The 25,206-nt window shown below is 44.2% G+C and overlaps 1 protein-coding gene across 2 annotated transcripts in view; it reads right to left on the bottom strand.

The window, feature by feature from the left end:
• THADA (THADA armadillo repeat containing) overlaps positions 1 to 25,206 on the bottom strand; it is a 551,380-nt gene that overhangs the window by 337,489 nt on the left and 188,685 nt on the right. For both annotated transcript variants that reach the window (XM_066595569.1, XM_066595570.1), the window contains exons 24-25: positions 23,198 to 23,320; positions 13,225 to 13,347 (exon numbers count right to left, since the gene is read on the bottom strand). In XM_066595569.1, coding sequence (XP_066451666.1) covers positions 13,225 to 13,347; positions 23,198 to 23,320 — 246 coding nt within the window. The remainder of the gene's footprint in view (positions 1 to 13,224; positions 13,348 to 23,197; positions 23,321 to 25,206) is intronic.

Here is a 25,206-nt window from a genome sequence, read left to right as displayed (position 1 = left end):
TAATGTACTGCGCAAAACTGTGTACTTACACGGGTGGTCATGCGCAGTGCTTTTTTTTTTTTGTTTGTATTTCCGTCACCGTCGCTTAGCGATGACGCGGGTACCCGCAGCCCGTACACAATGTAGTTGTGTATGGACTGCGGGTATATCCGTGACCATAGAGCACAATGGGCTCATTTTGCCGGCGGTCGCATGTGCAGAACCCGGGAGGGTTCACGGAGGAGGATTGCGTCGGGGTTCATATACGGAGGCATCCGGTAAAAACTTTCATCTCCTCTCACAGATCGCATCGGTGATGGGACATGAAACTTCAATTTTTTTCAACTTTTACGTGATCGCCATTATCCATTGGATAATGGCGAACACGTGACCAGGAACTGCTCACCGCGGCCCCCCGTCAAATCTCCAGGCTCTTGGCTAAGTTTTGTAGCCAGGAGCAGGGAGAATTTAAATTACCCTGGCAATCCACGGCTTTTGCGCATGCGTCCGCCATTTTGGCGACAGGTGCATGCGCAGAAGCTGGGGTAAGGTCCGCGGTTACGTACTTTCATCTTAAACTTTTTTATAAACTTTTTTACACTTTTTTAAAACTTTTTTACCAGTGACCACTCTCTGCTCCTGGCTACACATGGTAGCCAGGAGCAGAGGGATTGTGAATTTCCTGGGGAGCGAGCCCCTCTGTGCAAGCGCCCAATGAATATCACCAGGACATCACGGAGGACCCGAGGGGAGTATTTTCACCTCCCCCATGGATCAGATCCATGAGGGGAGGAGAAACTTGCACTTTATTTTCACTCTTTTAAACTTTTTTGTGATCACGGGCTCAGGAACCGCTCACTGCGGTGAGATCTCCTGGTTCCCAGATACCTTCAGGAGCCGGGAGCCAGGAGATATTAAATCTGCCAGGGATCCCGGCCTTCTGCACATGCGCATGATGTCATCCGTCTGGCGCGATGCGCACAAGAGCGTCGACGGGTCAGGGAGGACCAGTTCACTGCGGGACACCTCAGACAAGGCGGGTGAGTAATCTCAGCTGCCCCCATGGATCTGATCCATGAGGGTAGCTGAATCTTTACCTTTTTTATACTTTTTTGCACTTTAATGTGATCGGCATCGCATTGCCGGAGAGGACTCCCTGCAGCCCGGGATGACAGCATGTTTTTACGCCCTCAAGGATTAAAGCCCACTTGGGCAGGATGTAAAAACACTATGGCCTGGTCACTAAGGGGTTAAGCATGGACACATATGATTAGAAAGTTGCAATTAAATAATGGTCCTAATACATTTTGTTCAGTATCGGATATGCTGCTATCCTCCAGACTGCAGTCCAGTATTTGTCATGCACAAATATAAAGTATGCTTCCATATTATAGATCATGTGATTAAGACGTAAAACGGATGGGGAAAAAATTGCGCAAATTTATATATGAAACAAATTTAAACTAGAAGGGGAAAATGATCAATTGTGAAAGCGGCCTTACAAGAGGATCCCAGGAAAAGCTGGTCTACTGTAATATAGTGCAGACTAGGTGAATGGCCCTGCTCCAGAGATCATGCATTGTGCTCACTCTGTAAAACCTCCATTAACATAAAACCTAGACTGCGGCGCCGAGATGAAATCATAGACTAAAGTGCTGCAGACGGACTTCACAAGGTGAGCCATGCATCCTCAGACAATCCAATCCGTGACTGTGCTGCATCCCTCACCCCGCACAGAGCAATGGATGCGGTGGGCTCACCGTAATATCGCCATGAAATCACTAAAAAGCCGTAAAGTCCACCGTACAGCTCCACGCATGAAATCACCATTACATAGAGAAGCGGTAATTGCTGTGCACATGTCATTAACTCACGCTGTCTCTATAGGGTGTCTGCATGGTACAATGCGATTACCAAAATTACATTGAAAATCAAGAGGCATTCTCAGAACTTGTACGGGGGTCAACAAGTGCCCCAGTACTGGTCACGGGTCACCTACTATTAAGAGGGGCTTCTTCGCACTTGTGCAGTATTTGGATTGCTTCCTTATGCCTTTAAATGGCGTTGCCTCATGAAATGAACCTCAATTCATAGTGCATATAGCCATCACAGATAAGGGCCCCCCGATCGGGACCCCCATCTCCATGAGCCAGAATGTAGAACAGTTCTATAGAGGCTCTTTTATACAGGCCAATGATCGGGCAAGAACGTTTGCCCACCCAACAATTGACCCATCTGAATATCCCAGCAATGAGGTGACAAATGGGCACATACTCAATTGTCAGCTTATTTGGCTTTTACCGTTCATCAGTAACATGAATGTTCAGTCTGTGCATGCTTTTGCATGAGAATCGGAACACTTTGTTGGACCATGTAAAAGAGCCCTCAGTGAGATGACTGCTGCAAACTATTCTCTACAGATCAAGAAGTGACAGAGTAGCATGTGGTCAATATGAAAAATGCAGGATTTTAGTTTTTTTTTTTTTTTTTTTAAATACAGATTGTGGCTATATACATATATATATACATACACATACACACACAGCCAAACATTCTTGAAAGATATGTCTAATAGACAAAAGGAAAATCTATATAAACTCATTTTAATAGAATTCCTATTTTTTTAATATGAATTAACATATATTAGAAAAAAAACTGAAAACTTCCCCCTCCCTTCGAGCAAATGACTCAGTGGTGAAAGAATTCTTGGTAAGATACACCATCCGCTATCCAGACATGTGTCACCAGCGAGTACTGAGGAAGAGGCCTATGTACCTCGAAACGCGTTTACAAGCTGGTTTCATTAATAAATTGAGATCTGTTTGGCAATGATCAAAGTTGGGTCATTTATGTCTGAAGGTTGTGCCACACTCACCGCTCTGAAAGCAAGATTTTATTTTTTTTTTTTGTTTGCTGTTTTAGGCCCCTGTCCACGGCAGCACCGGCCGATGCTTCCCATAGGACTGCTATGGTAAGCGCCGGCACCTGTCCACTAGCGGAGAATCATACTGGTAGTCTAAATTAGAAGTATAAGAGCGTAGTAGGCAAAGTTTTAAAGAGGATAGTTCTTAGTTGTATCTCCTAACAGGACATTATCTCATTAGGAAAAAACATTTTTAAAATGAGTTGTACACCATCATGGGTTAAGTTTCTCATACCCCTGAAAATGATCTATTATGGCCAGAGGAAGCTTCGAGGGGGCTGCCCATTTCTACCCTCAGTTGCAGCTGCAGAAGAAATGCAGAATTACAAGAGGGGGGAGGGAGAGAGGGGGAGGAAGAGAGGGGGAGGGGGAGGGAGAGAGGGGGAGGGAGAGAGAGGGGAAAAGAGAGGGAGAGAGAGGGGAAAAGAGAGGGAGAGAGAGGGGAAAAGAGAGGGGGAGAGGGAGGGGGAGGGGGAGAGGGAGAGGGGGAGAGGGAGGGGGAGAGGGAGGGGGAGAGGGGGAGAGGGAGGGGGAGAGGGAGGGGGAGAGGGAGGGGGGGAGGGAGGGGGAGAGGGAGGGGGGAGGGAGGGGGGAGGGGGAGAGGGAGGGGGGAGGGGGAGAGGGGGAGAGAGAGGGGGAGAGGGAGAGAGAGAGAGGGGGAGAGAGAGGGGGAGAGGGAGAGAGAGAGAGGGGGAGAGGGAGAGGGAGAGGGAGAGAGAGAGGGAGAGGGAGAGAGAGAGGGAGAGGGAGGGGGGGAGGGAGGGGGAGAGGGAGGGGGGAGGGAGGGGGGAGGGGGAGAGGGAGGGGGGAGGGGGAGAGGGGGAGAGAGAGGGGGAGAGAGAGGGGGAGAGGGAGAGAGAGAGGGGGAGAGAGAGGGGGAGAGGGAGAGAGAGAGAGGGGGAGAGAGAGGGGGAGAGGGAGAGAGAGAGAGGGGGAGAGAGAGGGGGAGAGGGAGAGAGAGAGAGGGGGAGAGGGAGAGGGAGAGGGAGAGAGAGAGGGAGAGGGAGAGAGAGAGGGAGAGGGAGAGGGAGAGGGAGAGAGAGAGGGAGAGAACACACGAACCAAGGGAAAAAAAATAAAAAAAGCTCAGGACCCGGCGTCCCACATACAAAAATGCTCGGGTCTCCCATTGTAGTCAATGGGGTTCGCTCATCTCTAGTCTAGCACATTGATAACAGATGTTGAGTGAAAACACTATTGATTACAATGCCCACAAACCTTGCTCTTCTCTAGACATCCTGCACATATATAAATGTGCATTGCCCTACGTATATTTGGAAACTGTCCACTGCATTGTGAAAGGATGGATTTAAGAGGGTGAATACGCTTTTTGCATGCAACCAAAAACCAGCGCTGCATTCGTGTCTCAAGAACTTCCCTATCATGTGTCTAATAAAAAAAAATGGGCCAAGCAACCAAACATGTAGAAGGAATAAAAAAGCTATTAAAACAATAATTACATAAAAGTGCAGCACATGTGTCAGCACAGAGGGGTAGTTTCCTATTCGAAAAAAAAACCTAAAAACTCATCCACCCATCAATTCCCTTAACAACCGTACTAAAACTCCTTTGCAAGGATATTATCCAAGGCAGAGCACTTCGAGGAATGGCTTTAGCAGATGTCATATTTTAATAAACTTTCAGTGGATGGATATATAAGAAAAGCTTGAAGCACAATAAAAGAAATATATGCTATGAAATTTCTTCCAAAGTACTGCTTATATCACACATTAAATGAGGAAAAGCAGCTCAGCTGCTGAGGCCACATGGTAATGTGTGTGCATGGACACTCTGAAAACATCCAGCCCCTAGAAGTTGTCATTTCGCTGCAAAACTTGGCATGCAGTTCCATCTCAGGCAGATATGCAAATCATTACAGCTGTAGTGCGATTAGATGAACCGTCTTGTCACCTGAGGACCTAAAAGTAGTTCCATCCTTGGTCTATAAAAAGGTTCTCAGAGGCTCCTTGTGTGTAGTGACCTCTTCTTCCACTTGTGTAGAGCTTGTTGGCCGCTAGATATGCATTGAAAAGGGGCGAATTACCAGAATGCGAGAAGCGGGATGGTTTTATTACCAAATGCCCAACACTTGGGCCGTTCTGACCAGACTGTTGGGGGGTGTTGGGACCAGTGGATGTGTAAGGGCACACAAGGTGACCGGGCTCAGGACACACTTGACAGACACCAGTAGAGAGGATCGTCTGTACAACAAGCACGAGCAGCTCCAACTGTTTTGTTGTCCACCATCCAGAGACAGGTGGCACCATTGTTACAGGCCCCTGTGTATATTGAAACCATTTCCAGATGCTAGGCTGAAGGATATTTGTTCTTGTGATGGCCACTATGTGTACGCCCTTTGACACCCACACACAGCCACTTCAGTTTGCAGTGGTGTTGTAAGTGACAAAACTGCTCTGCTATGAAGTGGAACTGGTTGGTCTTACGCAACATTTCCAGGTTTAGATTGGGCACTGACGGCAGGCTTGTTCGTGTCTGGGAGCCTAGAGGTGAGCGCCCCAATCTTGCCATTGCTGTGGAGCGAAACACTGCCCCCCCCCCCCCCACTGCTGGTGTGAAGGTCGGGGAAGCCATTGCATATGACAGTCGGTCACCCCTAGTAGTGGTATGAGGGACAATGACAGCTCAGCGATATGTTCAGGACATCCTGCAGCCACATCGGTTCCTCTCATGGCACGGCTTTCTAAGAAGTATTTTTCAGCAGGATAATACACGGCCGCACACAAGGGTGTAACATGAAGGTCTCCACAACATTGCCACACTTCTGTAGTCTGCTCATTCGCCAGGTTTATTGCTAATAGAACATGTATGGGACCATCTGGGATGCCAACGTTGACAGTCTACAAGTTTGCATGATCTAGAGGCTCAGTTACAGCAAATGTGGACCGTTATGCTGCAGGATACCATACAGAACTTGTATGCCTCCATGCCCACCTGCAGCACATCTGGAATGCAAGCTAGAGGCGGACCAACAGGATACAAGAGCCTTCATGCCTGCCCGTATCACATCTTGTATCCAAGCTAGAGTTGGCCCAAAAGGGTACTAGAGCCTCCATGTCTGCCCGTATTACATCTTATATTCCAAGCTAGAGGCGGCCCAACAGGTTACTAGAGCCTCCATGCCCACCCATATTACATCTTGTATCTAAGCTAGAGGAGGTACAACAGGGTACTTTAACCTGGAGGTACAACACTCCAGGTTAAAGCAAGTAGGAAGTGACAAAAGGTGTGGAAAACTTTTCCTTTTATTTAATAAAGTACGTAATCAGCTTATGAAACCGTGTTTCGGGGATAACCCCTTCATCAGTTTTTATAGTGTCTATTTACATTAACTCTAGATGGTTATGAAGAGTGATCAGATGAATTGCAATAAACTGCAAAGTCATTCCTTGAAAATTAACTTAACGACAAAACCCCAATTTCCATAGAATTTCAGCCCTGCCATAAAATCACCCGCTAACATCATCAAGTAGTGCCAGGAGCGTCTCCTAAAGAGGATTCAGCTACGGAATCGGTTCAGCACCAGTGCAGAGCCTGCTTAGGAGGCAGGTGTCGGGGCATCTGCACACACAGTGTGTCGAAGGCTTTTTGGAGGCCGGCCTGGTGTGAAGAAGGGCAACAAAGCAATCACTTCGCTTCAAGCAAAACATCAAGGACAGAATACGAGTAGTACAGGGATGGGACTGCAGAGGACTGGGGAAAAGTGATTTTCTTTGATGAAGCCCCCATCATACTGTTTGGGATATCTTGGAAAAGAAAATATGAGCACTACCATGAGTCCTGGGTCATGTCAACAGTAAAGCATCCTGAGACCATTCATGTGTGGGGTTGCTTTTCATGTAAGGCAGCAGGCTCACTCATAATTTTGCCCAAGAACACCGCCATTAATAAAGAATGGTATCTAAATATCCTCCAAGAGCTTCTCTCAACGATCAAGGAGCAATTTGGTGATCAGCAATGCTTTTTCCAGCATGATGGAGCACCATGTCACAAGGTAAAAGTGACAACTAAGTGGCTTTGAGAAGAAAACACTGAAATTTTAGGTCAATGGCCAGGAAACTGTCCAGATCTAAATCCTATTGCGAATCGGTGGCCAAACCTTAGAAAACAGATGGCCAAACAAAAACATATAAATTGTGATAAACTCCAAGCACCGATTGGGCAAGAATGGGTTGTGATCAGCCAGGATGCAGAAGCGAATATCCAGCAAGTTAGAGCGAATTCTACAAGTCTTGAAAAATAAGGTCAAGACTGTAAATATTAAGTCTTTGCCTAAACTTGATATATACACTACCGTTCAAAAGTTTGGGGTCACCCAAACAATTTTGTGTTTTCCATGAAAAGTCACACTTATTCACCACCATGCGTTGTGAAATGAATAGAAAATAGAGTCAAGACATTGACAAGGTTAGAAATAATGATTTGTATTTGAAATAACATTGTTTTTACATCAAACTTTGCTTTCGTCAAAGAATCCTCCTTTTGCAGCAATTACAGCATTGCATACCTTTGACATTCTAGCTGTTAATTTGTTGAGGTAAGCTTGTGAAATTGCACCCCACGCTTCTAGAAGCATCTCCCACAAGTTGGATTGGTTGGATGGGCACTTCTGGCGTACCATACGGTCAAGCTGCTCCCACAACAGCTCAATGGGGTTCAGATCTGGTGACTGCGCTGGCCACTCCATTACTGATAGAATACCAGCTGCCTGCTTCTGCTGTAAATAGTTCTTGCACAATTTGGAGGTGTGTTTAGGGTCATTGTCCTGTTGTAGGATGAAATTGGTTCCAATCAAGCGCTGTCCACTGGGTATGGCATGGCGTTGCAAAATGGAGTGATAGCCTTCCTTATTCAGAATCCCTTTTACCCTGTACAAATCTCCAACCTTACCAGCACCAAAGCAACCCCAGACCATCACATTACCTCCACCATGCTTAACAGATGGCGTCAGGCATTCTTCCAGCATCTTTTCATTTGTTCTGCGTCTCACAAACGTTCTTCTTTGTGATCCAAACACCTCAAACTTGGATTCATCCGTCCACAACACTTTTTTCCAGTCTTCCTCTGTCCAATGTCTGTGTTCTTTTGCCCATCTTAATCTTTTTCTTTTATTGGCCAGTCTCAGATATGGCTTTTTCTTTGCCACTCTGCCCTGAAGCCCAAAATCCCGCAGCCGCCTCTTCACTGTAGATGTTGACACTGGTGTTTTGCGGGTACTATTTAATGAAGATGCCAGTTGGGTACCTGTGAGGCGTCTGTTTCTCAAACTAGAGACTCTAGTGTGCTTATCTTCTTGCTTAGTTGTGCAACGCGGCCTCCCACTTCTTTTTCTACTCTGGTTAGAGCCTGTTTGTGCTGTCCTCTGAAGGGAGTAGTACACACCGTTGTAGGAAATCTTCAATTTCTTAGCAATTTCTCGCATGGAATAGCCTTCATTTCTAAGAACAAGAATAGACTGTCGAGTTTCAGATGAAAGTTCTCTTTTTCTGGCCATTTTGAGCGTTTAATTGACCCCAGAAATGTGATGCTCCAGAAACTCAATCTGCTCACAGGAAGGTCAGTTTTGTAGCTTCTGTAACGAGCTAGACTGTTTTCAGATGTGTGAACATGATTGCACAAGGGTTTTCTAATCATCAATTAGCCTTCTGAGCCAATGAGCAAACACATTGTACCATTAGAACACTGGAATGATAGTTGCTGGAAATGGGCCTCTATTCACCTTTGTAGATATTGCACAAAAAGCCAGGCATTTGCAGCTAGAATAGTCATTTACCACATTAGCAATGTATAGAGTGCATTTGTTTAAAGTTAGGACTAGTTTAAAGTTATCTTCATTGAAAAGTACAGTGCTTTTCCTTCAAAAATAAGGACATTTCAATGTGACCCCAAACTTTTGAACGGTAGTGTATGTCAATAAAATGTTTAACTTATGAAATACTTATAATTGTACTCCACTAACCTCAGAAACATCTGAAAAAAAGATCTAAAAACACTGAAGCAGCAAACTGTGAAAACAAAACTTTGTGTCAATCTTAAAACTTTTGGCCATGACTGCATTAGGCCGGCTGCACACGACTGGATTTGCATTGCGGAATCCGAAGTGGGTGTCCGCCTCCGGGTTCTGCAACAAATACCTTCCATAGCATGCTATGGAAAAGTGATTCTTCCTGCACACGAGCGAAAATCAATTTCGATTTCTGCTTGCAGAGAAAAAAATGGCAGCTTGCTTTATTTTGGAGCGGATTCCACGCTGATGGCTTCCATTGAAGTCAATGGAAGCAGTCCGACCTATGGCCCTTCTGCAATTGACATTGCAGAAAGGTTGCAGATTCCGTGTAATCGCCAGGAGATGGCGCGGGAGAACCAAGGGTTAAAAAAAAAAATCTGTACTCCGCATGTCTGACGGCCGGCCATCTGGACCATCCACAGTACAGAAGAGAAAACGAAATGGGAGGTATGCGTGGATGCCGGCTGGGCACAGGGTCGAATTCTGCTGTGGGCATGTGGAATCCGACCCTTTCGTGTTCAGGCAGCCATATACATATTATGTTGTTAGAACAGGTACAGTAAAGGTCACTAGGGTTATCCAGTCCCCCCCCCCCCCAAAAAAGGCGGCACTGGATGGTGAGAAGCCATCCAGTGCTCGGTGTACACCCTACTCTTCACTTCCTACTGCAGCAGCAATGACGTCCCGACACAAGAACATGTGACTGCTGCAGTTAGTCACTGGTCAAAGTAAGCTGTTGATTGGCTGCAGCAGTCACATGCTCTTGGAGTTATTGACATCATAACTGCTGCAGGAAGCAGGAGCAGTAGGGGATCAGGCATAGCAGGAGGATCGAGGGGGGTCGAGTATAAATATGTTTTCCCACCATTCTAGACAGGTTAAAAAAAAACAATTGGGTGGGTTGAATAAGTCCCTTAAAGGAGTTGTCTAAAACTAGAAAAACATGGCTGCTTTCTTCTAGAAACATCCCCATTGAAGTGACTAGGGCTAAGCGGTGTTTTCAAGGCCACCACATTGCAGCTGTCAATATTAAGTTCCATAGTTCTCGAAAGGCGAGGTGGAAACACCATAAAATAACTACAATTCTGTAAACAGTGCTTCACTATCTAATTGAAAAAAACGACAGGAACGGAAACCATGTGAAAAGGAGTCCAAAGTGGCTCCATTTAGCATAGTAAACCCTACGGTTCTGGACCGCTTCCCTCCATAAGCAGTTTTCCATATTGAAAATGGAAAACTGAAATGACGGCCGTGCTGGGAAGAAAGAAGAAGACTGAAAGTTGCCTAACTTAGGAATTAAAGGTTTACATGAAAAAGTGTCAAATGCGTTGCCATTAAAATACAATGAGCCTTACCTGTGATCTAACAACATTTACTCACTGGGGGGGTGTGGACTGCTTTTAAAAAATACTGGATGGCCTTTTCATATCCAATTAGGAGCGCTGGCGTGGTTCACCTCGGCATTTTCGACATGCAAAGTCCCCTGTCATTTCTCCTTAGGGAGAGCACCTAGAAGGTGAGTGAGTGAGGAGACTTATAAGGCCATTCATGCTCCTCTGGGTAATATGCAAATAAGACAGATGGAACAATGCCTCTGCAGCGCCACCTATTGGAAAGCAGCATTCCTGCAAGTCAATGTTAGACTCTTTATACAAGCCAAAGGAGCATGAATGGCCTTATCTCTCCTCACTCACTCACCTTCTAGGTGCTCTCCCTAAGGAGAAAAGATAGCGTTCCTGACCCATCTCACAGGCCTCTTGCTAGCCAAGCCAGAAACCTACTGCACACTGCTGAGGGGCAAACACCCCAAACAGCTGTCTGTGTATGGATCCTGACTTCACTTTCAATTCCCAGTCATTGTTACAAGGCTTGCATAAAGAGTTTAACATTGACTTGCAGGAAAGCTGCCTTCCAATAGGTGGCGCTGCAGAGATATTGTTCCACCTCCCCTATTTGCAAGTGACCTGTCTGACCGACCAACAGCGGAGGTCTATGAAGCAGTCTACCACTTAGGTACTTTGTGCACTGTATATGATATGTTCTAGATTGGAGATGACAACCGGAGGACATCTACTAACTGCATGATGTGTAGCACATATTAATATGAACACGTTTCTTGGTTAGTTATTTGCATTCACGCTACATTTTTCTGTTCCTGCAATCATTCAAGTTGAGACATAACCGGTATCTGGGGGAAAGTGCTTAATGTTTCCAACAAGAACAGCCCGTATCATGGGAGCACATGGGAGTAGCATGCCTCTGCTGCAGAAATGTAAATTCATTAGTCAGTGCTTCTCCTTGGCACAGCTTTCTAGAGAAGAAGGGAAGAGGCTCAGAGGGTACCATGGCACCAAGTCTAATCTGTCCAAAGACGTGACAGTGGAAAAGCAATAACTCACGGCTTAAGGTCTTGGGAGCATAAAGATTTTATGTGCAACAGATGTTACAAGTGCATGAAGGTAAGTATATCTGCTAGTCAAACATGCACCGTCCCGCTCCCCATACACTCCCAGAGCGAGGTTATTTGCTGAACTACATAACAACTAGCAAACCATGCTGAGATTTTAGTTTGGGTGAGGCCTCCACATCCTGCATTAACCCCTTCACTGCAGCTCTATGGTAAAAGCCCCCAAGTAAAGTTTGTTTCCTAAGTTTGCAAAACACTTATGTAATTTCCTTGTACTATGTAGAATAAAACACAACGGTCATGAAGCTTAATCTGTATTATGGAGGTAAAAGATCTCTAAGGAAGGAACACATCTTTATAGCAGGCAGGGCTTTGTTTTGCACATACGAAGCTCCAAATCCCCATGCACAGACGTACATTTGAGAGAACATTCTGGCTTCCAGTTGCTACCACTAGATGGAGTTTACGCTACATGGCTCATATGCAGAAAGCTCCCAAGCTCCATCTAGTGGTGGCTGCAGGCTGACATTATGTATCACAGAAAATAACCTATTGTACGAATCAAGTTTTCATGTTAAACACTTTTTAAAAAAATATTTGGTGATTTTTTAAATTTTTTTTTCAATGCCACAAACTATATTTAAAAAAAAAAGAAAAAAAAAAAAAGAAATCCTGAAGTTTTCATACTGACCACTAATAATGGTTTGACACTTCCTATTCTGTAGAGAAAACTTTTCAGCAGTCATCTCATTATCATTATAGGCATGATTACAATGAAGGATAACACATATAGATAGAGACACAGGATCCCCCATTCACAATAAGCGATGGTCACAGTTCACCTCCGTCCCCTCCCTGTTTAATGACCTCTGTACAGGTCACAGAGCGTGCCAACAATACTTTCTTATAGAAGTCAATGGGTCCTCTCCTGACCATTGTATGAATGGCTCATGAAGCTGCTGTAAAGCATATCTCTACAGATGGCCACCCCCATAGTCATATACAGACAATAGAATACAAAATCTACAATCAGAGACTTAAAACATAAAAAAATGGAAAATCTTTCACTATGTAGTTTTAATTAGTAAAACCAAATATAGGTGTTACGTTCCCTTTAAATCTATGTCCATGTAGGGGGATTTGGAGCTGTGTGTCAGAAAAACTGAGCTCTGAGTGCTAAAAACAAAAAAGATGAATCAACACTAGAGATGAGCGAACGTGCTCGTTTAGAGCAATTACTCGAACAAGCAGCATTTTTTTCGAGTAACTGCCTACTCGGGCGAAAAGATTAGGGGGGTGCCGAGGGGCGGGGTGGAGCGTGGGGTAGAAGGGGGGAACAGGGGGGAGCTCTCTCTCTCTTCCCCCCCGCAGCCCCCCGAATCTTTTCGCCCGATTAGGCAGTTACTCGAAAAAAGCGATGCTCGATCGAGTAATTGCTCTAAACGAGCACGTTTGCTCATCTCTAATCAACACCCATTTTATTAGTAGCAGTACATATATAGAGAACTACAGGAAGTAGTCCTCGATATTCATGAGCTGCAGACTATCTCCACCCAGCTCGCCCTGTTTGACTGTTCTTTGCATATTACTGTGCCTAGTGAGACAGCTGTCAGTGGCTGGAGGGTTGGACATGGCTAGTTGTAGCTCATGAATATTGAGGACTACTTCCTGTAGTCCTCTCTGTCTGGCTGCTAGTAAAAAAAATGCCAACTATTGCAGCGGTACATACAGCAGACATGTCACTGTAATCAGCGAGCCTGTCACTACATTATGGTTCACTCAGAAAAAACTGCAAAAAGTTGGAGAGGAATTGACTTTGAAGCAGATAAAAATGCTGGTTGATTTGTTTGGACTAACAGAACACAAATGAATAAAAAAATGAAGACTTACAGCCCAGACTGGAGATGTAAAGCCAAGAATTGCAGCTTGGGTTCCCTCTCCTACGTAAGGAATGACATTTTCACCTAGACGAGTGTCCCGAAAAATGGCTCTCAAAATATTTAATGCGTGAACCTACGTGGCAAAGAGAAAACAAAATTAAAGCATTACATTGGATATGGCTGCTGAGCTGAAGGTTTGCTACAATATCCAATACAGGCAATGCTCTGTGAGCTCAAATTTAAATCTCTCAGTCCAGGCTGTAAAGCTCACAGAGCACTGCATAATAAACTGTAGTAGATCTTTATTTCTGTGTATTAGGCCTGCAGAAGGATTTCTACCTCTGGTTGTAAAGAAGATTTATTTAATTTGCTGACCACAAACAGAAATCTTCAAAATGTTGAAGGCATTAAGCCCAAAGCATTTCACAAGGTTGCAGAACTTTTTATCATAATCATCAAAGGGTTATCCCACTTCGACGTGTTTCGCTGCTAGAAGCAGACAGCTCCGTACCTTGTGCAGTGGCCAGGGTTGGTACTGCAGCCTGAGTTCCACTTGCTTCAATAAGACTCAGTCTGAAGTGCCAGCCTGGATCATTACACGACACGCGGAACCATCTGCTTCCTTCAGCAAAACACCTAGAAGTGCAACAACCCCTTTGGTAAGTTCCATCTTTTGACCAAGATCTTGGATTGTTCCATTCCAATAATGAAGCAACCTTGCGAATCATTTTAACCTGTTAGTGACTGCCAATACACCTCTTTATTTCGGTCACCAACAGGCTTTCTTGCAATGCATGTGCCACATCTAAAGTCTGTTGTGCTCGTATGATACTCAGAGTTCGGATCAGGAGACCTGCCGTCAGGATGTGACACACTTCCGAAATCCCTACTTAAAACGGACAGTGTGGTTAAGTCCTTTAGATGCAAAAATTAAGTTGACTTTTCCCTTTAACAACCCCTTTAAGACGCTGATCCAAATCTACTAAAGTCATACTTGTAAAGCTGTGGTTGCAATGGGAAATCAGGCCTATATCTGATTGGAGCTATAGGCATCTGAACTATAAAATGCATAAAAAGGCCATAAACCTAAACTAGACCGAGTTATGTAAAAAAACCACTTAACCTATAAGAGTCACCTGGAATGAAGTATGGCTGATTTTATTTTGCATTACCCTTTAAGAGCTTTCCATTGTAATCTGTAATTGCAACACACCCAGAAATGGCTCGTATGGGGGATTTTTCATATAAAATTTCTAAGTTATTACGTCAGGCCTTTCTTGCACAAGGCGACTTTTTTTTTTGCTTAGCGAATTAAATTCATGTCTAGACAACCAATGAAAAATGTGAATTTTATTGATGCAGGTATGTGCAAATAAATGTAATCGCTATTATGCAAGGATTTTCTAATTGATTAACAACTGTTTTTGGTTAAACCACATACGCACATCCCTTCCAGCTTAACTCATGGCTTGGACCCAGGCCACGTGTTAATAAATAATTGCCGCCTTCAAAGGTAGCATTTATGATTACCTTATTACGGGCCCTTCATTATCATTACCTAATGCTCTACCTTACCTGCAAGCGTAAAATATACATTCGTTTCATTAACATAAATCAATCTTAAGATCCCCAATGTGCTGTCAGACCGTTTAAAATGCAAACTAAAGCGCCTCAGGTGGTTCTGGGAAATATCCCAGATTTTCGTGGCAGTCAAGAAAAAAAAAAAAAAAGCCTTGAAACATGTGACTCGGATATTCATCTGACTTTAAACAAGTCTCGATTGGGAATTATACCGTGTCCAAAAGTTAAAAAAAAAGGATCTATATGAAAGGAGTGTAACAGCTGTAGAGGTAAGGGAGCAAACATGCGTACAGCGTAAATAGGCGCGAGTAAACACATCAGGAGACGGCGAGAAAACTCACAAATGTGTTTTCGATTTTGCTGCGGTTTGCTCAAAGTGAGATCTTGCTTCGAGATGGTCGTATTGATTAACACACTAATGACAATATGGCTTTAAGTCAGAAGATTAACCCACTGGAGTACCGGTCGGACTATGCTACATGGCCAACAGGTATACAGGCTGAGGCTAGTTTCACAAGAGCGTTTTATCGTGGCGATTTTGCCGCGATCGAACGCCAGCCAAAAATTGCGACCATCTGAAGCATTGGATTTCAATGCAGTTGTTCGGATTGGAGACTTTCAGGTGCATAAAATCGGCCGGCCGAAAGAGATAGTGCATACGGTGCACATTCCTATCTGTTGACGGAGTATGCTGGCCGTTCCCATAGACTCCCATGGGAGTCTATGAGAGCCATCAGGAAAGGGAAGGGGGAGGGAGTTTAGCAGCAGCTCTCCTTACTAAAGTCCCTCCCTCTTCCTTTGAAGGCAGCTCCCATAGGCTGGGGAGGGAGTTTAGCACGACTAGGAAACTAAGCTCCTGCCCGTCCCACTTAAAGGGGTTGTCCCGCGGCAGCAAGTGGGTCTATACACTTCTGTATGGCCATATTAATGCACTTTGTAATGTACATTGTGCATTAATTATGAGCCATACAGAAGTTATAAAAAGTTTTTCACTTACCTGCTCCGTTGCTAGCGTCCTCGTCTCCATGGTTGCCGTCTAATTTTCGCCGTCTAAAATGGTCGAATGGCCAAATTAGACGCGCTTGCGCAGTCCGGGTCTTCTTATCTTCTCAATGGGGCTCCGTGTAGCTCCGCCCCGTGCCGATTCCAGCCAATCAGGAGGCTGGAATCGGCAATGGACCGCACAGAAGAGCTGCGGTCCACGGAGGAAGAAGATCCCGGCGGCCATCTTCAACCGGTAAGTATAGAAGTCACCGGAGCGCGGGGATTCAGGTAAGCGCGGTGCTGTTCTTTTTTTCAGTCCCTGCATCGGGGTTGTCTCGCGCCGAACGGGGGGGGGGGGGGGGGTGTTTGAAAAAAAAAAACCCCGTTTCGGCGCGGGACAACCCCTTTAACTCTCTCCCCTGGCCGTGGTATTTCGGGCTGCGGCGTATACATGCCGAAGCCCTGGCGTGTGAATGGGCAACAAAACGGGAGATGCAGTCGCAACCATGCCTCTCGTTCATGTGATTTTTGGTCGAGATGTGAAATAGGCCTAACAAGGATGTACGCTGAGTGGACACTTAATTAGAGACCCCTGCCCATGTTGTAGCATGTTAGACCTTCAGAACCACAGCAATTCTTCATAACATGCATTGTGCAGGAATATTGGCCCCTGTGGACAGGAAGCTTCTTGCAGTTTCCACAAATTAGATGGAAGTGCTGAAATGCTCTGAACAGCGGACAAGATGGGTTCATCGATTCATGCTGCTTGTGCCAAATTCTCATCTCCCATCAGCATGGGGCAACAGAAATCTGGATTTATCTAACCTGGAAATGTTTTTCCCCTGTTCAGTATTCCAATGTTTGCATTCTCATTTGCTCACTGTAGTCTCGCCTTTCTCTTTCTTTTAGACAGCGATGGTACTTGAATTAGTTGTCTGTTGTTAAAACAACAGACATGTGCTTTCAGGCATGTTAGCTGGACCACCAGCATTGTATTTGGCTGCAATTTGCTTGACCGTGCGCCGCCTGTTCCTCAGAATGATTTTTGACATCCTCTTCTGACACCTTTTTTTTAAGGTCACAAGTTGCCTGCTATTATAGCCCATCCATGCTAAGGAACAACTAGTTGTTGCATGTAAACGCTGCCATCTTTTACTTTCCGGCTGAACGATGATTTCAAGGGGAGCTTAAAATCCATCGTTCAGCCGGAGAGAGATAACAGGGACGGCAAGCTGTGTTCTCCATGGGAGTCGAAGATTACATTGTATTCTGCCGACAGCCTGTGCAAGAACAATGGAGCTGTGTGCAGAGCTCAGACCACACGCTGGGCTCCGCAAACAGCTCCTATGGGCCATTTTACACGCAAATAAAGCTAATAAAGTGTTAATGGACATTAGTATCCATTAACATTTTATGCAAAATGATTTCAATCTTTGAAAGATTGTCTTTGTGGGCAAATGGTCCCTAATAAAGAGGCCATTCAGTGTATCATCAGGGACATCTTAGCAGTAAATACTTTTTGTCTAAAACTTTGATAAGCCCAATATCTATAGCCAGCAACGTACTGCTGCATAGTCGTATTGGCGAGCATCATTAAAAGAAAATAAACACAAAGTTCTTCAGTCAGGAGGAAAGTCAACATAAAGGACAATAGAAGAATACAATAGCAGCAATATTGTCCCTCGTTTGTCCCTAAAGACCGTCTAAGGGCCAAGGTCGGCTGGGTCAGTTCCAAGCAGCTGTTTTTGACTATATCAGTCTGTTAGGCCAAAGTCTTAAAAAAAATCCAATTCCATGTAAACAACAGCTGGTGCTGACGTAGATCATCGTAGTGGCAAAAACACAACAATGGGTGATCGTGCCCTTAACCTCCCAGTACCGAAGTCTGTTTGGGACCAACTCATTTATCTTTTTTCCCATCATCGCATTCCTAAAGCTAGAACATTTTAATTTTTCCCTCAACGTAGACGTATGGGGACTTATTTTTTTTACTAAGTTATATTTTTGATGGCGTCATTTTGGGGTACACAATGTATTGTATAGCATTCATTTTTAGGAGGATTGGTAAAACAAAAGTTTTTTTGGATATCACTTGTAAGGCGTTCATCATGCAGAGTGATAACATTTTCTGGGTCAGCACGATTCCAGTGACACCAAGTTTATACAGTTTTTATGTATTATTATTTTAAAGATTTGCCTTTGCGTCCCATATTACAATTACAACTGAGAAATATAGAAAGAATTCTTATGGGGCAAAAAGAGATCAGCCGTGTTCTTCCTCCTTACTGTCCTGTGTCCGTCTGTAAGACAACTGGCTGCAGCAGGAGCCTCTCCCCTCAGAGATCTTTGTTCTACTACAGATGACCAAGTCCCACCCTTTCAGCCATTCCCTAGCCAAAAATGGAGCAGATCGGCAAGAGATTACTCCTTGTACACTCTGCCAGATTTCTGCAAGACAGTTTGCTTTAGGAGCATGCAGAAAATGCTGCAGGCTGACAAACTATGGGGGCAACTATGTTTCTTTTTTACTTTCACTTTACTTTTCTGCCATTTCTATGTTTATTGCTACTTTAAGGTTTAAAAGTAGCTAAGTTTAATATCCAAAGCCAATATGCCCTTTGTCATATTTCCAGGGGATCTAATAGAAGAGACTAAAGGCCCCTTTACACGCAAAGATAATCTTTCAAATGACTAAGATTTAGCGATGTATTTGCATAAAGTGTTATTGGCCATTAACAGGATCATCTTCATTTGCATGTAAAAGGGCCTCCAGGAGCTGTTTGCAGAGCCCTGTGTGTGTTTAAACACACGCCCAGCTGTGCAAACAGCTGCATTTTTCTCCTCGCGACTGTCGGCAGATTACATTGTTCTCTGCCAGCTAGTGTAAGCATGCCGTGGAGAGCACAGCATGTGGTCTATTGAGAGATAAAGGTGTTCGCTTTATCTCTCAGTAGCTGAATAATGGATTTTAAGCTACCCTTAAAATCATCCTTCAAACGAAAAGCGCACGATGCCCGCGTTTACATGTAACGGTATCGCTCATTTTCGGCTGTTTGGACAAATTTTGAGCGAGAACTGTTGCTTGTAATAGGGCCTTAAGACTGCGTATAAATGTATCCCTAAGCTTACTGACTCCTGTGATATACTATTGGGGAAAAAGAGAACCATGATCAAACTTGAATTTTCAGGTACAACTAAAGTTAAGCTATAAAGTGGCTCCAATAGTAGAGTTTAAGTTTAAGAGGAGGGAACACAACAGCAACTGGAAAGGGATTTGCTCTGGGTTCTCTTCAGCATTCTACAGAGATGTATGGAGCTGCAGTGCACATGCTTAGCCACGGCTCCAATTATATGGGAAAACGAAGGACCGGCATTTTCATAATCAGTGGGATACCCAGCGATCAGACCATCACCAATCAGGCACATACCCCTCTCTCCTGTGGGCAGGGGATAAGTTTATGTCTTGAGACATCCGCTTTAAAAAGAAGCAGACCCCAGGTTCAAGTTGGCTGCACATCAGGTAGCTTGCATTGGGTACATGCTTGGACACAAAAGACATGTTTACTGTAGTCTGAAACATTGTACCCTTTCAGAAAAATATACTTTAAAAAAGCAGCTTGGAACGGGGGTTGGAATCACAAGGGTGAGGCCTCGCCAGGACTGCATAGACTGATGGATCAAACCCTATATACAAACAAGAAGAGACCAGCGAAGCCCCATGATTCTGAGACTATATGGTACTGCTGTGTCCCTAAAAGTCTGATCTGTCAAAATGATGTATGGTGCGTGTTATAGAAAAAATACACAACGCCAGAATTGCACTTTTTTTTGGTCACCCTGTCTCCAAGAAAAAAGTTAATAAAAAGCAAACAAAAAGTTGTTTTTAATCCAAAATGGTACCTGTAGAAACTACAGGACCTTCTGCAAAAACAGAGCCTTCACACAACCCCACATATGGAAAGATTAATTTACGTCGGTCTGAAGATGGCAGCATAATATTTTTTAAATAGGCGTTATTTTTTAAAAGTAGTACAGCAAAAGAAAAAATTTACCTTGTTGCGTAATTCTTCTGACCCACAGAATGACTTTTGTCATTTTTGCTACGGAATAAGCCCCCCGACCAAAATGGTGAAATTGCGTTTTCTCCTTTAAAATTATTTCTACTTAAAAATTTCTAAAACGTTTTTCATTGCATTATATAGAATTATTGAAAAACAAGCCCTTAGACAGCTATGCTAATGGAAAAAAAAGTTATGACTTTTTAAAGTGGAGAGAAGAAATTAAAAAAATCCAAAAAAGAAGAAAAATAAAAGGTTGTGTCCTTGAGGGGTTAAAGCCCTAGGTTTTCAGTTTTGTCCAAATTGCATTCTGTGAGGTCCCTACCGCACTTCACCTTAACAGACTACGCTGGAAGGCTTCCTAATCTTATATTAGGAAAATATGTCCAATGTAATGTAAGCGATGATAGAACCTCTCGAAGGTCCAGAAGAAATAAAAATAAAACATTCCCAGAAACCTCGGTTACAAAGAAATAAAATAACTATTGTGTCACTATCCTGAAGTGTCGGGACATGCCAAGTGGTAGTGATTATGCTCACATTTTGCGGCTGAGAAATAAAGGTTTCAGGTAGTCATTGCGAGGGTTGGAAGAAGATACATGAGAATTCACTACTACCGTGTTTCCCCCGAAAATAAGACAGTGTCTTATATTAATTTTTGTTCAAAAAGGTTTAAGTTTTTTTACATGTATAGCTGCCTGGACACTATTTAAATTGACTTTTTTAATTAACTGTTAGCAGGGCTTAATTTTGGAGCTGGGCTTATATTTCAAGCATCGTCAAAAAGCCTGAAAAATCATTTTGCATCCTCAAAAATTCTGGAAAATCATGCTATGTCTTATTTTCAGGGAAACAGGGTATGTAATAGTCAAGGCTGATGTCACTTATCTAAGATGTTCCAAGGCCGCCACTAACTCATCTAAGGGTCCATTCACAGTAGCACTTTGGGTTCCGCTCTTCTGTTTTAAGAAACAGGTTCAAAAGATTTCCCTCCGTGCTCAAAGAATGCCGGGACTATTTGGCGCTACTAGATAGTAGCAAAGTTTTTTTAATACATCATTTGAAATGACAGACAAATGAATGTGACGCGTTTCGGTGCATAAATCGTCTGTTTTCTTACGGGAGCTGAAAAATGGGACCCACTGGCCTGAACGGTCCACACTGACTATAATGGGGTCCGCTCGGCTGCCATCCGGTCTTCTGGAATTTTACAAGACAAAACAGCACTGCAAACAGTGATAATTATGTCCTGTATCTTCTTAGAAATCAGAGATGCTGATGTGGCCAGGCCCTGACTCCCAATGTAATTGCTTAAAGCGGCCCTCCGGTTTCAGGACAATATTTTGGCCCAGGACCAGAGGAAGTACATTTCCTGTAGTCAATTGTGTCAGCCATTGTTTGGTTACACCAGTTTCTGGTGTCACTTTCAGGCAAACAGATTGGCCACCACCAATTTCTAATTACACTATGCACTGCTCTGCGATTGGCCAGCGCTGCTAACACGATCAGCGCTGGTTAATCGCAGAGTAGGTATAGTGAAATGGTAGTCCTACTTTTAACCCAAGGACGCAGGCCTTTTTTAAATTTTTGTTTTTCCTTCCCCCCTTTTAAAAAAAAACAACTCTTTTATTTATCCATCAACTTAGATGTCTGAGGATTTATTATATGGGAAGAGTTCTATTTTGCAGTGATACTATTTAATGTACCAGATAATGTATTGAAAACTTTCAAAAAATTCTAAGTAGAGTGAAATGAAAAAAAAAAAGTGAAATTCTGCCATCTTTGGGTGCGTCTTGTTTCTACGGCGTACACACTGCAACAAAATGACATGATAACTACGATAGCAGATTTATATCGGTTTTTTTGTGTGTACACTACCTTTATCTTTTTCCAAAGAGATTTAATTTTCCATCTTCTGGCAGCCATAACTTTTTTTTTATTTATCCGTCGACATAGCGGTGCGAGGGCTTATATTTTGCGGGATGTCCTGTGGTTTCTATTGGTACTATTTTGAATTACCTGCGACTTTTTGATCCCTTTTTATTGGAGACATTGTGACCAAGAAAGCGCAATTCTAGATTTGCTTTTTCCCGATGTTCATCGTGCGGGATAAATAATGCGCTACTTTGATAGTTTGGACTTTTGCAGTTTTGCAGCGATACCAAATATGTTTTGGGGTTTTATTATTTAAACTATTTTATTATAAAAATATGGCAAAAGAGGCTTTTTTAAAACTTTTATTACCTTTTTTTTTATATTAATAAAACTTTTTTAAACTCATGTTTACCTTTTCTTTTATTCCCCAGAGGGGACAAAAACTTGCGATGGTTTAATCACTCATGCAAAATGATTTAATGCCATAGCATTACATTATACCATGATCTGACTGTCAATCTAACAAGCCACGCCACAGTCATGGCTTCATAGGCAATCTGCAAGGGCAGTCCTTGGGCCTTTCAGAAAGCCCCAGGCTGCCATGGCAAGCAGCGATCTTATCTCGCAGACAGTGCGGATCCCCCAAACATCGATCGGGGCATTTAAAGGGTAAACAGCTCTGATCCGCTTATACTGGCTGTTTTTGAATATTAACCCTTTGCAATCCAATTTTGGATTCAGGGTTTCCTAGGGGTTTTTCTCTTTCTGCCATTATACAATGGCGCCACCTGCTGGCTAGAGCCAGTACTGCGGTATTGGACATGCTGGAGAGGCCAACAGAGCGGCCAGTAATATACAGTAATACCACCCTGCTGGACGTCTTCCGACATCAGAAGCTGTACAGCCTTCAATCAGAATGTCTTTAGACTTCAGACAGTGGATCGGAAAGGGTTAATAAAGAAGAACCGGGCAATTCCCTCGTTTAGAGGGGGGAAAAAAATCTTTGGTATACCCATGATGCATTGTGATTATGAAACCGCTTTTAGGCAGAATATCAAAGCAGCCATATTAAGATATCCATCCCAACAATTCCCCCACCTAAGAGAAGCATCAGGCATACTGTCATAGTAAAAAGCCTTATTGCTTTATCAAGACATTAGCGGTAGACTAAATCCTATTTAAAAGGGGGAAAAAATGATGTCACTCAATAAGACTGTATATCACGCCTCGGCCAGAAAGTATTCAAAAGCCCCCGTAGGCCGTATCCGGACGCAGGACTGCCAGTTGGATGGCGCTGGTGTAAAAATGAATTTTTCTGTCGTTCTTGGAGCCGAGGCATTGACTTTTGGGATCAAACTTTTCGTCTGCTCTTTGATTCTGCAGCGGATTGTCAGTAACCACAGTAACTGTTAGAAAGTTATATATTGTGCCCTTTGTTGGAGGAGGCCCGCTGTGACTCCTGAGCCTGTATAATATCACCATCACCTGTGGGATTGTGCAGTTATTTCCACTCAAGTCACTCGAAGGCATGGCCAAGCTTATTAATTCCTTCATAGTCATCTTCAAGAGGCCTGCCTTGCTATTCTTGGGTTCGGATGCCAGCAGGGCCTGTGGAGAAGGAGCAAAGGAAATGCATTAATGTGAGTGGCTCAAGGGTTACAATACTAGTATTAAATGCTAACGACGATGGGATGACGAGATAAGGATAAGGAGAAAGACTTGAGGAACATCTTGCTAGAACATACATCAGCGGTAGTGATCTCTGCCAATCCCACCGAATGGTGACCTGTGATCTGTAGACCTTTCTCCCGTGACTTTAAGGGCAGCTTCATAGGCCGCACGGCTGCTGCAGGCTTTCAGCAGTCGAAAGCCCACTGCAAAATCTGCAATGGTCACATCTGCACCTAAATGGCGTGGATCTGGCGGCAGTTTTGCAGGGATTTGCCACAGACTTTAACCCTTGTATTTCATAAATAGGCATGCTGTGGATTCATTGAAAATTTCCACTTCCTATTGAGGAGATATTATAAATCCTCTCTACATGGCTTGTTCTGTAAATGCTGAATTTCTGCAGTAAAATGCGCGGAGGAAGTTCCACAGCAGCTGACTTACAAAATGCATGTTGAGCACCTTTTAGGGTGTTTGCGTTAATAGAAGGGGGGATCCTCATTGAAGAACTTGGTCAAAGTGGAAAGACGCTGGTCCTTCATAGAGACTAGTAATTATTAGGAAATTATAGTACTAGTGTTTCTGATGGTGCAATGCGCCACACAGCTCTGCTACATGCATGTCACACACACAGCACTGCTACATACATTGTTCATCTCATGCAACAGCGATCAGAAGCAGCACAGCAGTGGAGATGAAGGACCTGTGATGACATCACCACCATGCTCCATCCATGATCACATGATGGTGACGCTCATCTTGAGTGAATGACTTACATGCTCCGCCCCCCGATCACGTCAGTGACGTCATCAGAGGTCTTATAGCCAGTGAGGGAGTTACATGCGCCGCCTCTTATCACATGACGGTGACATCATCACAGGTCCTGCATCCTTGTGCAAATTACGGGCAGACTACAAACCCCCTGTGGCCTCAGTTGCTGTGGAATACTAACAAACACCTAGCCCAGTGATGGCGAACCTTTTAGAGACAGAGTGCCCAAACTGCAACTCAAAACCCACTTATTTATTGTAAAGTGCCAACATGCCAGGGGGCGGGGCTTATCACGACGTATGATTTTTACCCCCGTCGTTCTTAAAAGGACAAGGCTGTTTCAAAATAGGCAGGGTGCAGATTCTGACTTCTTTTGGATGCAGAATTGCTGTGGAATTTGCCACGGAAATTTCCGCTGAGGACATTCTACAGCATTTCCACTTTGCGTAAACATATCCCAGCAGTGATATTTACCCCCCCAGAGTGGCCCCAGCAGTAAGGGTGACCCCCCGAGAGCAGCCCCAGCGCTAATAGTGACCCCCCCAGAGCGGCTTTGGTGGTTATAGTGACCCCCGCACAGCGGCCCCAGTGGTAATAGTGACACCGCACCGTGGCCCCAGTCGTAATAGTGACATCTCACAGTGGCCCCCCAGTAGTAATAGTGACACCACACAGTGGTCTCAGTGGTAATAGTGACATCCCACAGTGGCCACAGTAGTAATAGTGACATCCCACATCAGCCCAGTAGTAATAGTGACATCCCACAGCGGCCCCAGCGGTAATAGTGACAGCCTACAGTGGTCCCCAGTAGTAATAGTGACACTTCACAGCGTCCCCAGTAGTAATAGTGACATCCCACAGTAGCCAGTAGTAATAGTGACATCCCACAGTGGTCCCCAGTAGTAATAGCAACATCCCAAAGTGGCCCCTGTAGCAATAGCGCACCCCCCCTCTGAGACCCAAATCCCCAACCCCCACCCCCACCCAGCTCCTCTGCTTGGCGCTGTTTCTGCCACTGATCCCAGGAGCACATTGTGATGTGCTGCCGGACACCT

This window comes from Eleutherodactylus coqui, chromosome 3 (genome assembly GCF_035609145.1).
Source record: "Eleutherodactylus coqui strain aEleCoq1 chromosome 3, aEleCoq1.hap1, whole genome shotgun sequence".
Taxonomy (NCBI): Eukaryota; Metazoa; Chordata; class Amphibia; order Anura; family Eleutherodactylidae; genus Eleutherodactylus; species Eleutherodactylus coqui.
Note: the sequence above shows the minus strand (reverse complement) of the source record. Positions and strands in the feature narration are given on the sequence as shown.